This window comes from Cervus elaphus, chromosome 31, assembly GCF_910594005.1.
Source record: "Cervus elaphus chromosome 31, mCerEla1.1, whole genome shotgun sequence".
NCBI classification, from domain to species: Eukaryota; Metazoa; Chordata; class Mammalia; order Artiodactyla; family Cervidae; genus Cervus; species Cervus elaphus.
Window position 1 is genome coordinate 16,696,064 of NC_057845.1, and position 20,060 is coordinate 16,716,123.

General features: G+C 36.7%; 1 protein-coding gene across 2 annotated transcripts in view; it reads right to left on the minus strand.

Moving 5' to 3' along the window:
* The window catches only part of NCAM2 (neural cell adhesion molecule 2), a 530,165-nt gene that overhangs the window by 119,110 nt on the left and 390,995 nt on the right, over nucleotides 1–20,060 (minus strand). For both annotated transcript variants that reach the window (XM_043892666.1, XM_043892667.1), the window contains exon 9: nucleotides 16,184–16,334. In XM_043892666.1, coding sequence (XP_043748601.1) covers nucleotides 16,184–16,334 — 151 coding nt within the window. The remainder of the gene's footprint in view (nucleotides 1–16,183; nucleotides 16,335–20,060) is intronic.

Below are 20,060 nucleotides of genomic sequence, written 5' to 3' on the forward strand. Positions count from 1 at the left end.
GACAGACTGAAAACCACAATCACAGAAAACTAACCAATGTAATTACATGGACCACAGCCTTGTCTAACTTAAAGAAACTATGGCCATGCCATGTAGGGCCACCCAAGACGGAAGGGTCACAGTGGAGAGATATGACAAAACGTGGTCCACTGGAGAAGGGAATGGCAAACCACTTCAGTATTCTTGCCTTGAGAACCCCATGAACAGTAAAAAAAGGCAAAAAGATAGGACACTGAAAGGTGAACTCCCCAGGTCAGTAGGTGCCCAATATGCTACTGGAGATCAGTGGAGAAATAACTCCAGAAAGAATGAAGGGATGGAGCCAAAGCAAAAACAGCACCCAGTTGTGGATGTGACTGGTGATGGAAGCCAGGTCTGATGCTGTAAAGAGTAATATTTCATAGGAACCTGGAATGTTAGGTCCATGAATCAAGGCAAATTGGAATTGGTCAAACAGGAGATGGCAAGAGTGAATATCAACATTTTAGGAATCAGAGATCTAAAATGGACTGCAATGGGTGAATTTAACTCAGATGACTATTATATCTACTACCATATCTATTATTGTGGGCAAGAATCCCTCAGAAGAAATGGAGCAGCCATCATAGTAGCAAAAGAGTTCAAAATGCATTCAGTTCAGTTCAATGCATGACTTGGATGCAATTTCGAAAACTACAGAATGATCTCTGTTCGTTTCCAAGGCAAAATATTCAATATCACGGTAATGCAATCTAAGCCTAAAAAATGATGCTCTGAAAGTGCTGCACTTGATATGTCAAAATTTGGAAAACGCAGCAGTGGCCACAGGACTGGAAAAGGTCAGTTTTCATTCCAATCCCAAAGAAAGGCAATGCCAAAGAATACTCAAACTACCACACAATTGCACTCACCTCACCTGGTAGTAAAGTAATGCTCAAAATTCTCCAAGACAGGCTTCTGGAGTACATGAACCATGAATTTCCAGATGTTCAAGCTGCTTTTAGATAAGGCAGAGAAACAGAGATCAAAATGCCAACAGCTACTGGATATCAAAAAATCAAGAGAGTTCCAGAAAAACATCAATTTCTGATTTATTGACTACACCAAAGCCTTTGACTGTGTGGATCACAATAAGTGGTGGAAAATTCTGAAAGAGATGGGAATATAGGACCACCTGAAATGCCTCGTGAGAAACCTGTATGCAGGTCAGGAAGCAACAGTTAGAACTGGACATGGAACAACAGACTGGTTCCAAATAAGAAAAGGACTACATCAAGGCTGTATATTGTCACACTGCTTATTTAACTTATATGCAGAGTACATCATGAGAAACCCTGGGCTGGATGAAGCACAAGCTGGAATCAAGATTGCTGGGAGAAATATCAATAACTTCAGATATGCAGATGACATCACTCTTATGGCAGAAAGTGAAGAAGAACTAAAGAGCCTATTGTTGAAAGTGAAAGAAGAGAGTGAAAACATTGGCTTAAAACTCAACATTCAGAAAACTAAGATCATGGCAACCGGTCCCATCACTTCATGGCAAACAGATGGGGAAACAGTGGAAACAGTGGCTGACTTTATTTTTCTGGGCTCCAAAATCACTGCAGATGGTGATTGCAGCCATGAAATTAAAAGACGCTTACTCCTTGGAAGGAAAGTTATGACCAACCTAGACAGCATATTAAAAAGCAGAGACATTACTTTGCCAACAAAGTTCTGTCTAGTCAAGGCTATGGTTTTTCCAGTAGTCATATATGGATGTTAGAGTTGGACTATAAAGAGGACTAGGTGCAGAAGAATTGATGCTTTTGAACTGTGCTGTTGGAGAAGACTTTTGAGAGTCCCTTGGACTGCAAGGAGATCCAACCAGTCCATCCTAAAGGAGATCACTCCTGGGTGTTCATTGGAAGGACTGATGTTGAAGATGAAACTCCAAAACTTTGGCCACTTGATAAGAGTTGACTCATTGGAAAAGACCCTGATTTTGGGAAAGATTGAGGGCAGGAGGAAAACGGGATGACAGAGGATGAGATGGTTGGATGGTATCACTGACTCAATGGACATGAGTTTGGGTAAACTCCGGGAGTTTGTGATGGATGGCGAGGACTGGCATGCTGAGGTTCATGGGGTCACAAAGAGCAACTGAGCGACTGAACTGACTGAATCCAGTCTATGAACAGATCAACAATGCTGAACAAGATGAAGTTGAACAGTTCTATTAGGACCTACAAGACCTTCTAGAACTAACACCCAAAAAAGATGTCCTTTTCATTATACGGGATTGGGATGCAAAAGTAGAAAGTTAAGAAATACCTGGAGTAGCAGGCCAATTTGGCCTTGGTGTACAGAATGAAGCAGGGCAAAGGCTAATAGAGTTTTGCCAAGAGAATGCACTGCTCATAGCAAATACCCTCTCCCAACAACACAAGAGAAGACTCTACACATAGACATCACCAGGTGGTCAACATCAAAACCAAATGGATTATATTGTTTGCAGCCAAAGCTGCAGTCAGCAAATTACAGTCAGGAAAAACAAGACTGGGAGCTTACTGTGTCACAGAATGAACTCCTTATCGCCAAATTCAGACTTAAATTGAAGAAACCACGATACCATTCAGTATGACCTAAATCAAATCCCTTAAGATTATATACAAGAATTGCTACTCCTTCTTGACTACTTATTTAATCCCCTCCATTTGAAATATTTCTCACCTTAGGATTATACAGTGGAAGTGAGAAATAGATGTAAGGGACTAGATCTGATAGACAGAGGGCCTGATGAACTATGGACAGAGGTTCATGACACTGTACAGGAGACAGGGATCAAGACCATCTCCAAGAAAAAGAAATGCAAAAAAGCAAGTGATTGTCTGAGGAGGCCTTACAAATAGCTGTGAAAAGAAAAAAGATAAAAGCAAAGGAGAAAGGGAAAGATATACCCATTTGAATGCAGAGTTCCAAAGAATAGCAAGGAGAGATAAGAAAGCTGTCTTCAGTGATCAATGCAAAGACATAGAGGAAAACAATAGAATGGGAAAGACTAGAGATCTCTTCAAGAAAATTAGAGATACCAAGGGAATATTTCATGAAAAGATGGGCCAATAAAGGACAGAAATGATATGGACCTAACAGAAACAGAAGATACTAAGAAGAGGTGGTAGAAAACATAGAAGAACTACGCCAAAAAGATCTTCACAACCCAGATAATCATGAGGGTATGATCACTCACCTAGAGTCAGGCATCCTGGAATGTGAAATCAAGTGGGCCTTAGAAAGCATCGCTAGGAACAAAGCCAGTGGAGGTGATGGAATTCCAGTTAAGCTATTTCAAATCCTGAAAGATGATGCTGTGAAACTTCTGCAGTTAATATGCCCACAAATTTGGAAAATTCAGCAGTGCCCACAGGACTGGAAAAGGTCAGTTTTCATTCCAATCCCAAAGAAAGGCAATGTGAAAGAATGCTCAAACTACCACACAATTGCACTCATCTCACATGCTAACAAAGTAATGCTCAAAATTCTCCAAGTCAGGCTTAAGCAATATGTGTACCATGAACTTCCAGATGTTCAAGCTGCTTTTAGAAAAGGCAGAGGAACAAGAGATAAAATTGCCAACATCTGTTGCATCATCGAAAAAGCAAGAGAATTCCAGAAAAACATCTATTTCTGCTTTATTGACTACACCAAAGCCTTTGACTGTGTGGATCACAATAAACTGTGGAAAATTCTGAAAGTGATGGGAATACCAGACCACCTGACCTGCCTCTTTAGAAAACTGTATACAGGTCAGGAAGCAACAGTTAGAACTGGACATGGAACAGACTGGTTCCAAATAAGAAAAGGAGTACGTCAAGGTTGTATATTGTCACCCTGCTTATTTAACTTATACACAGAGTACATCATGAGAAACGCTGGGCTAGATGAAGCACAAGCTGAAATCAAGATTGCCAGGAGAAATATCAATAACCTCAGATATGCAGATGACACCACCCTTATGGCAGAAAGCAAAGAAGAACTAAAGAGCCTCTTGATGATAGTGAAAGGAGAGTGGAAAAAATGGTTTAAAACTCAACATTCAGAAAACTAAGATCATGGCCTCCGGTTCTATCACTTAATGGCAAATAGATGGGGAAACAGTGGAAACAGCGGCTGACTTTATTTTTTGGGGCCTCTAAAATCACTGCAGATGGTGACTGCAGCCATGAAATTAAAAGATGCTTACTCCTTGGAAGAAAAGTTCTGATCAAACTAGATAGCATGTTATAAAGCAGAGACATTACTTTGCCAAAAAAGGTCCATCTAGTCCAGGCTATGGTTTTTCCAGTGGTCATATATGGATGTGGGTTGGACTATAAAGAAAGCTGAGCACCGAAGAATTGATGCTTTTGAACTGTGGTGCTGGAGAAGCCTCTTGAGAGTTCCTTGGACTGCAAGGAGATCCAACCAGTCCACCCTAAAGGATATCAGTCCTGAATAATCATTGGAAAGACTGATGTTGAAGCTGAATCTCCAATTTTTGGCCACCTGATGTGAAGAACTGACTCATTTGAAAAGACCCTGTTGCTGGGAAAGATTGAGGGCAGCAGGAGAAGGGTACAACAGAGGATGCGACAGTTGGATAGCATCAACTCAATGGACATGAGTTTGAGTAAATTCTGGGAGTTGGTGATGGACAGGAAGGCCTGGCCTGCTGTAGTCCATGGGGTTGCTGAGTCGGACACATGTTCTAAACTGAACTTAATGGAATTGGATGTCAAAAGATATTTTAGTAGGCCCAAGAAAACAAGATGTCCCTAAACAAAGAGGATTGTCATTGAATTGTTAATATTTGTATGTTAACAAGAACTCTTTGAAATTCTGTTTATGAAGTATTTTTAGATAACTATAGTGCTAAAAATAATCATTTAAAGAGGTTATTTACTCTCACTAAGTCTTCATCTTCATCACAGGGGCAGAAACAGTTTGACAGCAATACTAAAAGACAGCATGTATGATCCCCTGGTGGCTCAAATGGTAAAGTGTCTGCCTACAATGTGGGCGATCCAGGTTTGATCCCTGGGTTGGGAAGATCCTCTGGAGAAGGAAATGGCAACCCACTCCAGGACTCTTGCCTAGGAAATCCCATGGATGGAGGAGCATGGTAGGCTACAGTCCATGGGGTCACAAAGAGTCAGACAGGACCGAGCGACATCACTAAAGGAGAGATGACATTTTACTACAGATGACCATATAAATATATCCCACAAAATAAAGGGGCTTATTTGAATAAATAGAATAAGTCAAATGAGCAATATAGGTTTTAAAATTATATAGGTACTGAATCATCATTATCTGATTCTCTGTTCCACTTCTTTAAGATACCATGATAATTTCACTTTTCTAAGAGAATTTTTTTTCTTTATTACTGCTCAGTTGTATAATCTCTATGATACATATTTAACTATATGTGCATTAAATTATGTCATGTTTTCTAAGCAGTTTCACATAAGTAGATCCCAGCTTCCTAGATATTTTGCAATATTTTGTGCTCTTTCAGTCTTTTCACATGTTTGAAAAACAATGTTAATACACTGCTTCTAGTGTTACACAATAATTATTATGAAACCAAGTAATTATTATGATGTTTCTTAAATGAAGATATACAAATATTACTTCCTTCTTTAATGTCTTTAAAACAACCTATTGTAAAGTATGTTCATTTTTCTTATTCCATATGTGGTGATAACATAAGCGGGTCTAAAACAACTTAAGAGAAATGTGTTAACATACCTATTCTCAAAACCAAAATATTGTTTTAAAATTAACTACCTGAAATTTCACTCATAAGCATGAACCCCTGATATAGCTTGTTTTATTCAGCCAGTATTCTCTCCGGAAGCCCTCTAGGTATAACAGGAGTGCATTTCCCTGCTGGATGGATATTAGTTAGGATTAACCACATGACTTTTACAATGTGAGAGGAGTAAATGCTTGAAATTTGCTTTCTTTATTGAGTTGCACTCTTGTGCTTCTGCCATCTCCATGGTATATTTCCTCCCTGTAGTTGCCACCTCTTAAGTCTGGTTTCAGGTGTTACTGGACCCCTAACATGGAGTTAAGTGTCGGTGCTTGCAGTAGAGCTCCCTTTTCAGGGTCAGCTGGTTCCAGTTGAGCAAGAGAAGTATTAATTCGTGTCACTGAGTTTTGGAGTGTTTACTATGTATATGTATTGTGACATTAGCTGATGATGTATCTAACCGCATGGCTTTATTTATTTTTTCTTCCCCTGAGCCATTTTCATTGATTCTCATATATTTTGCTACTTTGTTTTGTTCATCATTGGTTTTCATTGCTAGAATGTAAGGCCCATAGAGTCTATTGTTTTTGTTTATTATAATTCTACATTCTCAACACCTGTAAAAGTGCTTGGTGTGTAGTACATGCCTGGATAAATATTATTGAATGACAGAATGTAACTAAAATTTGAACCTTAGTATGCTTAAACTCAGGGTTCCTTGGTGGCTCAGTGGTACAGAACCCACCTGATTAGGCAGGAGATCTGGGTTCAATCATTAGGTTGGGAAGATACCCTGGAGGAAGGAAATGGCAATCCACTCTAATATTCTTCCCTGGGAATTCCCATGGACAGATGAGCCTGGCCAGCTACTGTCCACGGGGTCTCAAAAGGGACAGACATGCCTAGCAACTAAACAACAACAATTAATAAAATAATATATTTAGAGACAATTCTTCTGCTTTACACACCAAAACACTGAAGCTTTGGTAATTTAAATCACTTGACCAATGTCCCAGGATTAGACCCAGTGGATCCATTAAAATCTAAAAATAGCTCATGTTACTATGACTGTAAATATTATTTTAGCAAAGTCCAATATATTAAAAAGAAAAATTGCTATCAAGTTCACACCATCACGTACTGTGAGCTGGCTTAATATCAACCATACCTGGACAGTATTAAAACAAAAGCTTGTTCTTGCCTTTGCTCCACTGAAATTCAACCCCAAAATTCAGATTTATGTCTTTATGGCCACAGAATTATGACTGATTAGATTCAAATTGTTGGGCTGGTCTTTTTCAAGAATTAGGTACCTTAACGTTTGATGGTCATGCTATTCTAGACTAAGGAATCAGATAATAAATCCAAGAAGACAAACCTACTAACTCCACATCCTAAGAAGGAGGAGAGGAAGGGGAAGCACTGTTATGGACTGAAGGTCAGTGTTCCCATAAAATTCACTGTTCCAATGTGATGGGATCAGGAGGTGTGGCTTTGGAGAGGTGATTAGGAATAGATAAGTTTATAGGATGTAGCTCCTATGAGCCAGATCCATGCCCCAAGGAGTTAGGAGAGAGCTTTTTCCTCAGATTCTACTCTACATCATAGGAAGATAGAACCAGAAGACAGTGGTCTGTAATTGGAAAAGGTCCTCACCAGAACCCAACCATGCTGGCTCCCTGATCTCGGATTTCCAGTCTCCGGAACTGTGAGAAACTGATTTCTGTTTTTCGTAAGTCACCCAGTTTACGGTACTTTATTACAGCAGCTCAAACAGACTCAGACAGGCTGTAAGCAGTCTACCACAAGGTCTTGGCATATTTCTCAGGATCTTCAAGATGATAAAACTCAGTGATACCAGTGAAGGATTGGAAAGATGTGACTTTAATGTGCAGCCTAGTCCTGTAAAGTTCTATCTGTGATGTGGTTTTCTCTGTCAAACACAGAAAGTTCATTCTTATGAATGGATTTTGTGTCCCCTCCAAATTGACACATTGATCCCTAATCCTCCATGTAATAGGGCTTAGAGGTGGGGTTTTTGCAAGTAATTAATTTTAGATGAAGTCATAAGAATAGAACCCTCATCATGGGGTTAATGCCCTTAAAGAAAGATGAAGAGAGAGGAAGTGTCTCTTTTTCTATATGAAGGAAAGGCCATGTGATGATAACCTTCAAAAGAGCACTCACCAGGAACTTAAACATTATGGCATCCTGATACTGGCTTTCCAGCCTCCAGATCATGAGAAATAAAAGGTTACGTTAAAGCCACCCAGCCTAAGATATTTCATTATAGCTGCACAAGCTAGGACATTCACTGTACCAGGGAGAACTGGGATCACTGAGACAAGGTCTTCATTCCAGAGGAAGGGCAGAAACATTTGGTGAATTGAAGCTTGGGTTTGATATTTCTGGGAAATTAAGTAAGTGCCAAGAGGTAGTGATAAATCCAGTAGTTACACAAAATGATTATTTCATCTGTTTGTTGATAGTTACTCATATCTAAGATGTATCTTTTCAAGGGTTAAATATTTCCTAAAATTCCTGAACAACTTTTCATGATCATAATCTATAAAGTACATTTTCACAAGATTTAATCTGCATCAATTATATCTGTCAGAAATAGACACAAATGTGATAAAACGAGAGTAAGTTATAGTATGTGTACACATGAAGAATGCTAGATCTTTCAAGTTTTCACAGAGGCTTCATGTAAAGTCTGGGTTAAAAAATACAGATGAGCAGTAAAATGATCTCTTCACCTTTCTTTCTCTTCTTATTTTCTTATCTTCTGGCTGTAGACATAAACTTTATATTTCTTTCAGGTGTTGTCACTGAAAGTATCATGTTGGATATAAAATCTAAGTAATTGCTGGTATTAGAACCAAATTACTTCTATAAGTGCGCCATCTTCTTTAAAGTTTGAACAATTTAAATGTATTATGGTGAGTGCATAAGGTAGGTTCATAAGACAAGATTTTAATCACAGATATAAAATGCCTGTCTGCTACGAACAAGGAGCTTTTCTAATTTCTATTTGCTTATTAGGATACTACTTTTAAATGTTAAAATCATGGTCACACCTTACCCACCTCATCCAGTACATGTAGCAGAGAATGCTACCAGAATTAGTTATTTTGAGTGATTCCAAATCTTGAGGAAATAATTGTGTGATACGATAAATGGAATATGTATGGAAGTAACATGAATCTGTATTAAAAGATGAATTAATCTCTCTATATCCTTAAGAGTTTTCTGATACAGCTAACCCCTTTTATACAGGAGAAAATGCATTTAAATATTGCTATTATCTCTAACAAGAAATAAAAGCAGGTGCAGAGAGCTCAATGAGAAAAAAATGCAAATGAAAAATTCAATATTTTGTAACAGGCATTGTTACCATGTAACTGTTAAATTAAATTTGTCACACAAAATAATTAAATCTAATTAATAGATAATAAGTAATGAGTACCTCATCACAAAACTTAATGATACTCTAATTGTAATCAAACATGCTATGTAATCGGTGCTTATTGCGTTCAACTACATATCACACGCCTGTTATCTCCTGTGTTTTATAAATTGGAACTCTAGTTCAACTCCTGCTTCTTAGAAAGGGTAATGCCTTTGGAATATTGAAAGTGAACTGGCAGGATGCCAAGGAGTCTGCTTAAACTGAAACATAAAAGAGGTTTTGAGCAACAACAAAAAAGATGTAATCTTTTAAACACCTTCTAAGTTTAGTATTACTGTAACAAATGTGGTTGGTATCAAATTATAAATGGCTCAATTCTTTCCCACTCATTCTTACAATATTACAATTTAGTTTCTTGAATTACATAGTAAAGACTATTTTGGTAAAATGTTTGTGACAATGTATAATTTCTTTGTAATGTTTATAATTTTATATTGTTTTGAGTCAAAGATAGAGAATGAAAATATTCTTATCATTTCTAAAATGTAAATATTTATTCACATGAATAACTTCTGATGCCACTACATTCCACTGAAATATATTAAGGAGCTTCTTGATGAGGGTGAAAAAAACTAAGATCATGGCATCCTGTCCCATCACTTCATGACAAATGGAAGGGGAAAAGGTGGAAGCAGTGACAGATTTTATTTTCTTGGGCTTCAAAATCACTGCAGATAGTGACTGCACCCATGAAATTAAAAGATGCTTGCTCCTTGGAAGGAAACCTATGACAAATCTAGACAGAATTTTGAAAAGCAGAGACATCACTTTGCCGACAAAGGTCCATATAGTCAAAGCTATGCTTTTTCCAGTAGTCATGTATGGATGTGTGTGTTGAACCATAAAGAAGGCTGAGCGTTAAAGAATTCATGCTTTTGAACTGTGTTGTTCGAGAAGATTCTTGAGAGTTCCTCAGAAAGCAAGGAGATCAAATCAGTCAATTCTAAAGGAAATCAATCCTGAATATTCACTGGAAGGACTCATTGCTGAAGTTGAAACTTCAGTTATTTGGCCACCTGATGCAAAGAACCAACTCACTGGAAAAGACCCTGACACTGAGAAAGATTGAAGGCAAAAAGAGAAGGGGGTGGCAGAGGATGAAATGATTAGATAGCATCACTGACTCAATCGACATGAAATTGAACAAACTCCAGGAAGCAGAGGAAGACAGAGGAGCCTGGTGTGCTGCAGTCCATGGGGTCACAAAGAGTCTGACATAACTTAGCAACCGAACCACAACATAGACGAATGGCATTTACAGTGTTCCTGCTACATGAAAAACATATGAATTTTAGCAATTAATGACATTAAGATGAATAATCATTTTATTTTCTATCTAAGTATACATTTATCTTTTACTAGAATATGTGTGTTTGCTAAGTTACTTCAGTGATGTCTGACTCCTTGAGATCTTATGGACTGTGGCCTGTGAGGCTCCTCTGTCCATGGGATTCTCCAGGCAAGAATACTGGAGTGGGTTGCCATGCTCTCCTCCAGGGGATCTTCCTGACCCAGGGATTGAGCTTGCATCTCTTTTACATCTCATTCAGTCTCCTGAAGTGGCAGGCAGGTTCTTAAAACTAGTGCCACTTCTAAAGCCCCTACTAGAATATAACTAACCATAAATAACTTTTAAATATATAACTAACCATAAATAAATTGTCACCATAATATTCATCCATTTTAAAACTTTTTTTCAGGGTTCAGTTTTAATAAATTATATTAAGTACCTAGAAGGTAATAATCTCATATGCCTATCACAGAGTAAAGGTTGGGCACATACACGGGCACATTTATGTCTTGCTATGAAGCTAAAATTCATTCTTAAATGTATCATAAAATTTCAAAAATGAGCTGGACTTTCAACATTGTGGAATTAATGAATACATTTGATTGTGAAAAATAGAATATTTTGAGTAAAGCATATAAAGAAATACTATAAGAATCCAGTTTAATCAAAGAGGAAGCTAGACTTCCAGAGATTCTCAATTCATATGTAACAGATATTTAGAAGAGACTCATCATGGGAAGAAAACAAGAGGCCGCAGCTTAGACACAGGATGTGTATGTTAAATCCACAAGCAAAAGGCCTCTCATTTAGAAACTGCGAAAAAGGAAATATGTCAACAGAATGCATGACTCAAGTTTGATAGTGTATTTATAAATATTTTCATTTGCTTTACATGAAATTCAGCCTTAATCAGAAGAATTATTCCCTTGCCAGGCTCCTCTGACACTGGGATTCCCCAGACAAGAATACTTGAGTGGGTTGCCATTTCCTTCTCCAGGGGATCTTCCTGACCCAGGGATAGAACCCATCTCTTATGTCTCCTGCCTTGGAAGGTGGGTTCTTTACCACTAGCACCACTTGGGAAGCCCTTGGAGGTAAAAGATACCATTAAAAATCTGAATATCTAAGTCTAAACCTCAGCTAAAGCCATTCATTTATTTAAGACACAGCATAGAGCTTACTGAATCTCAGTTCCCTGACCAGGTACTGACCCAAGGTCAAACCACTAGACCCCATGTCACAATTTAGAATTTGAAATAATTCACATACTTAGAACTTACTATACTTTTCAGGTAGATTTCATATGAGTATAGATAAAAATGTCAAATTAAATAAAATTGACAACATAGAAGATTGATACACTGAAGGAGAGAAAAGAACTCAACTTCTTCTTAGGTCTTTGCAATTGAACAATCTTTTGATCAGGGTAATGGTTTATTTAAAGCTCTGTGTGTGTGTGTGTGTGTGTGTGTGAGTTGCTCAGTCATGTTCCACTCTGCAATCCCATGGACTGTAGCCCTGCCAGGCTCCTCTCCATGGAATTCTCTCTCCAGGCAAGAATACTGGAGTGGGTTGCCATTCTCTTCTGCAGGGGATCTTCCCCACCCAGGGATCGAACCCAGGTCTCCTGCATTGCAGGCGGATTCTTTAGCAGTTCAGCCAATATGCTTATAAAAAAAAAAAAATGAGTGGAGGAAACAAATTAAAAATTGCTTGCAGAGCATGCCTATGATAGCCCAACTTCCCTATTGGTGATAATTAAAAAGACTGGAAATAGCACAAATCAAACAAAACAATAGCAACAGCACTACCCTAATGCTTCTGTAGGGGGAGCAAAACAAAATTGGGGTTGTGGATGGGGATGAAAACTAGTTTCCTTGTTTTCGTTTTTTTTTTCCCCAGCCTCATTGCTATGTCTAGAGGGAAGGTGCTAGATAAGGAGTTTCAAAGTGATTCTGGACATAAAACACATCCAGAAATATAGAGGTACTCTGGAAAGAAGCCAATACAGGTTGGATAGTGTGGGGATTACCCCAGACAAGAGTCTGAGAAGGAGATGCCATGATTCTGGGTATAAAACCACAGAATACTCAGCCTAAACTCTGAACTCTACATACTTAGAACAGATACAAAATGCATAGCAAAGACATTAAGAAATCAACTGATATTTGAATAACTGATTACAGGAGACAACACAGAACTCAGGGATGATTATCTACTTAAAATACTTTTTTCCAGATGGTTGTTGAGACCCAGAGTCTGCACAGGATAATATTTATAGTATCCATGACACAATGCAATCTTTCTCAACATTCCATGAACCAGGAGAATATGAACAATTCTAAAGGGAAAATACAATTAACATATGCACACTCCAAGATACCTCAAATGTTACAAATATTAAATATGGATTTTAGAGCAGCTAATTTAACCTTGGAAGGAAAGTTATAACCAACCTAGACAGCATATTAAAAAGCAGAGACATTACTTTGCCAGCAAAGGTCCATCTAGTCAAGGATATGGTTTTTCCAGTGGTCATGTATGGATGTGAGAGTTGGACTGCGAAGAAAGCTGAGTGCCGAAGAATTGATGCTTTTGAACTGTGGTGTTGGAGAAGACTCTTGAGAGTCCCTTGGACTGCAAGGAGACCCAACCAGTCCATCCTAAAGGAGATCAGTCCTGGGTGTTCATTGGAAGGACTGATGCTGAAGCTGAAACTCTAGTACTTTGGCCACCTGATGCAAAGAGTTGACACATTAGAAAAGACTCTGATGCTGGGAGGGATTGGGGGCAGGAGGAGAAGGGGACGACAGAGGATGAGATGGTTGGATGGCATCACCGACTCGATGGGCATGAGTTTGAGTAAACTCCGGGAGTTGGTGATGGACAGGGAGGCCTGTTGTGCTGCAATTCATGGGGTTGCAAAGAGTCGGACACGACTGAGCTGAACTGAACTGAATTTAACTATGTTGAATGAGGTAAACAAAAACATATACAAAATAAAGGTATATATAGGAAATCTCAGCAGAAAAACAAAAAATACAAAATAGAAAAATAAATAGAAATTTAGAGCTAAAAAAATTAATATCTTAAATAAAACAAAAGCTTAACTGAATGGACTCAGTAGCAGTAAGGAGATTATCAGCAGAGAATCAGTTAACTTGAAAATCAAACAACAGATATTGTCTAATATAAAGAATAGTGAAGCATAAGATTCGTAACACTGAACAGTGTCTCAGAGATCTTTGAGTCAAAAAGTCTATATGTTTGTAGTTAAAAGTCCTAGAGATGAGAAAGAGATTAGAACAGAATAAATATTTATATATTAAAAACTGTCAAATATATTGACAAACATAAATTTACAGATTCGAGAAATTCAGTATACCCCAAACAGGATAAACACAAAGAAAATCACACCTAGACATATCCTAGTCAAAATTATAAGCAACAAAGATGAAGAAAATAAATTGAAATCAGCTTTAGAAAAATGACACATTGCATAGAAGGGATAAATAAATCAAACTGCCATGGATTTATCATCAGAATCCAAGGAGATGAGAAGACAGAGGAACCTCATCTTTAAAGAAATGACAACCCAGAATTCCTTCCAAGGGAAAAAAAAATCATCAGGAATGATACAGAGGGAGAACATTTTCAGATGAAAATGATAATAATAAAAAATAATAGATGATATCCCCAACAATCATGCTCTACAATAAATGGAAAAGAAAAATCCTTAGACTGGAGGACAATAATATCAGAGGAAAATCTGGGTCTGTAAGGATGGAAGAAGACAAAAAAGAAATGATAAAACCATGAGTAAATAATGTTTTTCCCTTTCAAGTTCCTTAATATAGCTATAATTCATTAAAACAAAACATCATAATTTCTGGTGAGAGTCTAATTAAGATGAATATGGATGTAATACATATGACATCAAAAAATTTTTAAAAGATCAGTGTGGAGCACTTGTAAAGGTATCTGTATTATTGCAAAGCTTTTACATTTAATATAAAGTGTCAGATTATTAACTCTGAGAGAGCCTGAATAGCTATTCGTACATCAGACAAAACACATCTAGTCAGGGATTAGTGGAGAAAATGAACCATTCATGAGGAAGACATACATTAGAGAGAGAAAAATGATTCACCAAAGATTAAGTACATCCCGAACCTTTGAGCACATTAATTTACATGGGCCAAGGAACTTTGCAGCTGTGACTAAATTAAGGATGCTGGGTTGAGAAGATTATCCAGGATTATCCAATGTGGGTCCAATGAAATGGCAGGCAAGTCAAAGATAGAGAAAATGTGAGGAAGGAAGCAGAATCAATGTAGTGATGTGATGTGAGACTCATTGTACCATTACCGGCTTTGAAGATGGAAGGAGACTGCAAGTTAAGAAATGTGGGCATATTCTAGAAACTGTAGAGCCTCCACAAAGAAACACAACCCTACAAACACTTGATTTTATCCCAGTAAGAATCATTTCTTACCTCTGATATTAAGAGTTTAAAATAATACATGGTATTGTTTACAGCAAGTGAATTCATGTTCACTGGTTATATCAACAACAAGACACTAAGAGAAGATACAGACTATAAATGTATATTGTGTCACTGGGCCTCAAAATAAACAAAATGCAAAAATAAACAGAATTAAAGAGAGAGAGAAAAAAGTTCACAACTATGGTAGAGGATTTTAACAACCATCACTCTAATAGAACAAAACAGATTTGGTGAATACGTGGAAGATATAAAGAACATATATGTGTTTCAAGTACATATTATGTATTCACTAGACAGATCATATGCTGGGACATTAAACAAACTTCAAAAAATACAACAATAATCAAAACCATATAGAGAATATTTTTGAAGCAAAACTGAATTAAATTAGAAATTAGTAACAGTAAAATATCTAGGGAAATGCTAAATATCTGAAGGCTAAACATATCCTCACAAATAAAATTGATCAATGATGAAACAATCTACAAAAATATAAATTATTTTCAACTGACAGCCAAGAGAAACACAATAAACCACTATTTGTGGGATGCAGTTAAAGTACTACTTAGAGAACAATTCCAGAAAAAGCTGAATAAACTAATATGTAAGCTTTTTAAAGCAAAAAAGGACTGCACCTGTAATCAAAAACAACTTGAATTTGGTTCACAATCAGTCCTTGTAAAACAGAGTATCCTAAATACTGTATTTTAAATATTATTCAATAATTTATGAGGATGTGAAATAATTCAACAAAACTTGAATGAGAAATGAAATTCTCACTAATACATGAAACACAGGACCAATAATATTAGGAATAAACAGATAAAAATCTAAGGAGATGTTGATCAATTACTGATAACTAATATAGTTCTGTTTACATTGTGATTTAGGCTAAACATTCTATTAAAAAGTTGCAATTTTTAGGGTAAGCAGTATTAAGACTATTAAATACAGTCAAATCTATATTGTGAAATCTCCCATAACCTCCACTAGATGTCTCTAATAACTGACTTTGGCTACATTCCTTCTAATGTTATGCATCAAATACTGCAACATGAACTACCTCTGTGTTTTGATTTTCCTACAAAATTTCATGTTTTTCAAAGAAGAAAAATGTTGTCTTAATACACAACTGAAAAAATGAAAATAACTTACATTCAATATCAAGGTACATGCTCTTTTGGTGCCCTCCAATTCTACTTGCTGCTTCACAGTCGTATCTCCCCGAATCTGACAAGTCCACATCTTTAATGTGCAGTGATGAACTTCCATGCTGCCCTTTGACTTCGATACGTCCGTCTGGGCTCTGTTTACATTGATTCGGGGAAAAAGGAAGATTTCATGCTTATTTTGTGTAAAGTGATGATGAAATACATTGCATTTATCATTGACATAACAGTTGAAAACACACTCTTAACTGTATTCAGTTTTTTATTTCAAAAGAGCACTGTTTCCATATTTATACTTCACTGGTTTTAGCTTATCCATTTTAGGTGCCCACTTGCTTACAGGGACACTGACGTGCATATAATAAAAACATGTTTTATCAACCTTTTTTATTTAGCATGCTCTTTGCTTTTCAGATGTTCACTTGCTTTTTATAAAGCTAGTATGTTCTGCTAGGGACCTTCCAGGTGGTGCAAGGATTTTGTTGTTGGCTTCCCGCTGTGTTCTTTGCAAACAGCAAAATGACAACAATGCCTATTTAACTCTGGCTACAGCTTACCAGCAAAAATACCTCTGCCGTACGTTAGTTTCTTATTTCACCACATATGCAGAATGTACCAAGATGTAAACAGTTAAAGAATTTAAGAGGAATTTATAGTTTTCATTTTTGAATGAATGCAACAGTATTGCTTATAAGCCGAACTGGTACCATATGCATCACAGATACACTATTAAAAGGAAGTCATTGGAAACCACATGGAAATGATTATTCACATACTCCACAACTATGACTCAAGTCAAGGAATTACTTATAATCCTATAGTCTATAGATTGTATTTCAAATAAGAATTATTGTGTGCAACACAATTAGCATATCCAGAATTGTCTTCTTAAATCATGTAAATATCTTAATAGCACACATATTAAAACAGAGGTAGTTTATTCATTCAATTTTACTTTGTACTATCAAGATATACAGTGGACTTTTAACACTTCATAACTCATTGAAGACATCTGTTCTACCATTATCGAATTGATTCTTTTTAATATTTAACATTTTAGTGTTCAATAGGATATTGTATGTCATTAATTTAATTGAAATATGTATGTTATTATACAGAGTATAATGGTTGTATAATTTTATATATGACAGATTCAAATAAATTTCAATATATGTGTATACTTTGCATTATTAAAATGATGTTTAATAATTTTTCTTAATATCAAAAGACTATGCTTTTGCATGGCTTGTGGGATCTTATTTCCTCCACTGGGGATCAAACCCAGAGACACACAAGTGAAAGCCTGCTTCTTAATCACTGGATCATCAAGGAAGTCCCTCACTGGACTATCATAAAGGCCTTTTCAAACAAGTTGATTGGGGTACAATATGGTTACTTTTTTTGTTTTTTTACTTCTATATATGAATGCAATCATTAAATAATCCCATTAATTATTGACAATTTATTACTTGAGGAATGGTCTTAACAAATAAAGAAATAAGCAAAAGCATATCAGGGATGCAACTTAGACCAAAATTTCTTGGTCAAAAATATGTTCCCCACTTTCCAAGTATTGCTAAAGAAATAGTAAGTTGAAGTTTTCAATCTGAAGGGCATTCTATTCTGCCAATTTTTAAGATGTTCAGCTGCTAAACCCATTTACTTAATTGAAAGAAAACAAAATGCAAGTATTCACAGAAGTTAAAAATCAGAAAGAATGAATAATTGGCCAAAGTAAAATGGCCAATTGTTATACAAGGTAACTAACTGCTGTTTCATAACTAAAACAATATCCTTTGGCCTTTATTGCACCTCTATTCATTGTTAATTCCTGGTAGCTCATTTGGTAAAGTATGTCTGTGGTGCAGGAGACTTGGGTTCAATCCCTAGGTTGGGAAGATCCCCTGGAGAAGGCCATGGCAACCCATTCCAGTTTTCTTGCCTGGAGAATCCCCAGGGACAGAAGAGCCTGGCAGCCTACAGTCCATGGGGTCACACAAGTCGGACATGACTTAGCAACTAAACCACCTCCACCATTCATTGCTAAATTCTATTGAACTTGCCTTCCTTTCTTCTGTGCTGACTTCCCTTGACTTTCAGGACACCCACATGATCCTGATTTTTCTCCCAGTTTTTGTTGCAGCCTCCTTTGTTTTGGATTTGATTATAGCCTCCTTGCTTCCTTGAAGTCTCTGTATTCTGGCCTGGACTCTAGAGCTTTTTTATTCAATCTCACTTGAGCACTCTTAGCCTGACCACATCTACACCGAGATCTCTAGTCACTCTTTCTCCCTCAGGAGAGAGGAAAATAAGAGCTTCAGAAATAAGATACATCACACGCAGGGAAAGTTCATTTGATACAGATCTCAAACCAACATGTGTAGATGAATGCATCACACCCACCCAGCATCACCTGCCCTCTCCCAGGTATCTTTCTTTCCATGAATGATATTAATACTAATTATTTCCCATGCCTCATGCTATACTATGTTCTCACTCTTGGATCAGTTGCTGAACCTCTTTATTCATCTATTTATATTCTAAGTAATGATACATTTCAGTTTATCATCTTGCTTGACATTACATTTCCAATTTTCAGGAACTGTGTTCCCCTAGACATATCTTTCTCCCTCTCCATTCAGAGTTTCAGTTGTGCCCCTGAGTTGGAAGGATATTGACAGGCGTCTCTCGATTTCAGAGAAAACAATTACACTCAGGAAGAATGTGACCAAAAAAGCCTCCCTGACTCTGCAAAATTCTACAACATTATGTTATTTCCTATGTTTCTTTGGCAAAAAAAATCATTCCAGCTGCAGAAATTATTTTTTGTGAAGCTAAGAATAAGGCCTTTTAAAAAAAAACAAACTTTTATTTCTTGTAACCACTTTATGATGGTTTCACCACCAGTAATTTTCTATAATTACACATAAAATTATATCGCCTCCGCCAACTCCTTAGCCTGATGTTGATGGACTTCCATATGGCATTATCTTTCTGTTTAAGGACACCTTACAATTCGGGTATCAGTAATTTAGGTTCCAATTAATTTCAACTACTTGTACTGCAATGAATATCCTGTGCTGTCTTTCTTTAAGCAGCCTTCACATATCTGCTTCTAATCTTTCCCCCTTTATCTCTTTCATATCTATATGGCAGAATTCTACCACCATTCTTTCCATTTCTTAGCCAAATATCAATTTATATTCATAATCCCTCATTGACCACTCTGTGTGTGTGTGTGTGTGTATAATATTCTTTGAAAGCAATGCATTTCTTGGTGCATATTGCTTTTTCCTGGTCTTCTCTGAAACTTTGGATTTTATCCTGCAGGTTGATATTATAGTTGTACAAATGCAAGACGTTTTAATGACACTTCATATGAAAGTCACCTGGACTAGCATCTAGGACAGAATCAATACATGCTAATTTTTTATAAGGCAGATTAACTCATACTGAAATATACATATAATTGTATAAAGGAAATGTAATTCTTCAGCTATTCTTTACTATGGATGAAAAAGTTTGTACTTAATATATTTATTAGAATGTAGATAAGATACATTATTAATAATGTAAAACATCCTTCTTTCATTAGGGAAAATATTGTCCTTCTGCACATTAAAAAGTAAATTTACCCACCTTTAAAATAAACAAGTCCTTTGGTTATCACCTGTTATCAATGATATAGCTTTGACTTGTAGATAACTATTCATGTAAGTTAGCATGTTATTAATATTAGTAAAAATGGTAGTATTTAAAATACTAAGGTAGCCAGTATGCCCTATCTTTTTTCTTTCTCACATTTGTGTGTTAAACTGTTTTAGAATCATTGACACTTTAGAGAAAACTGGGGATCCTGTCAC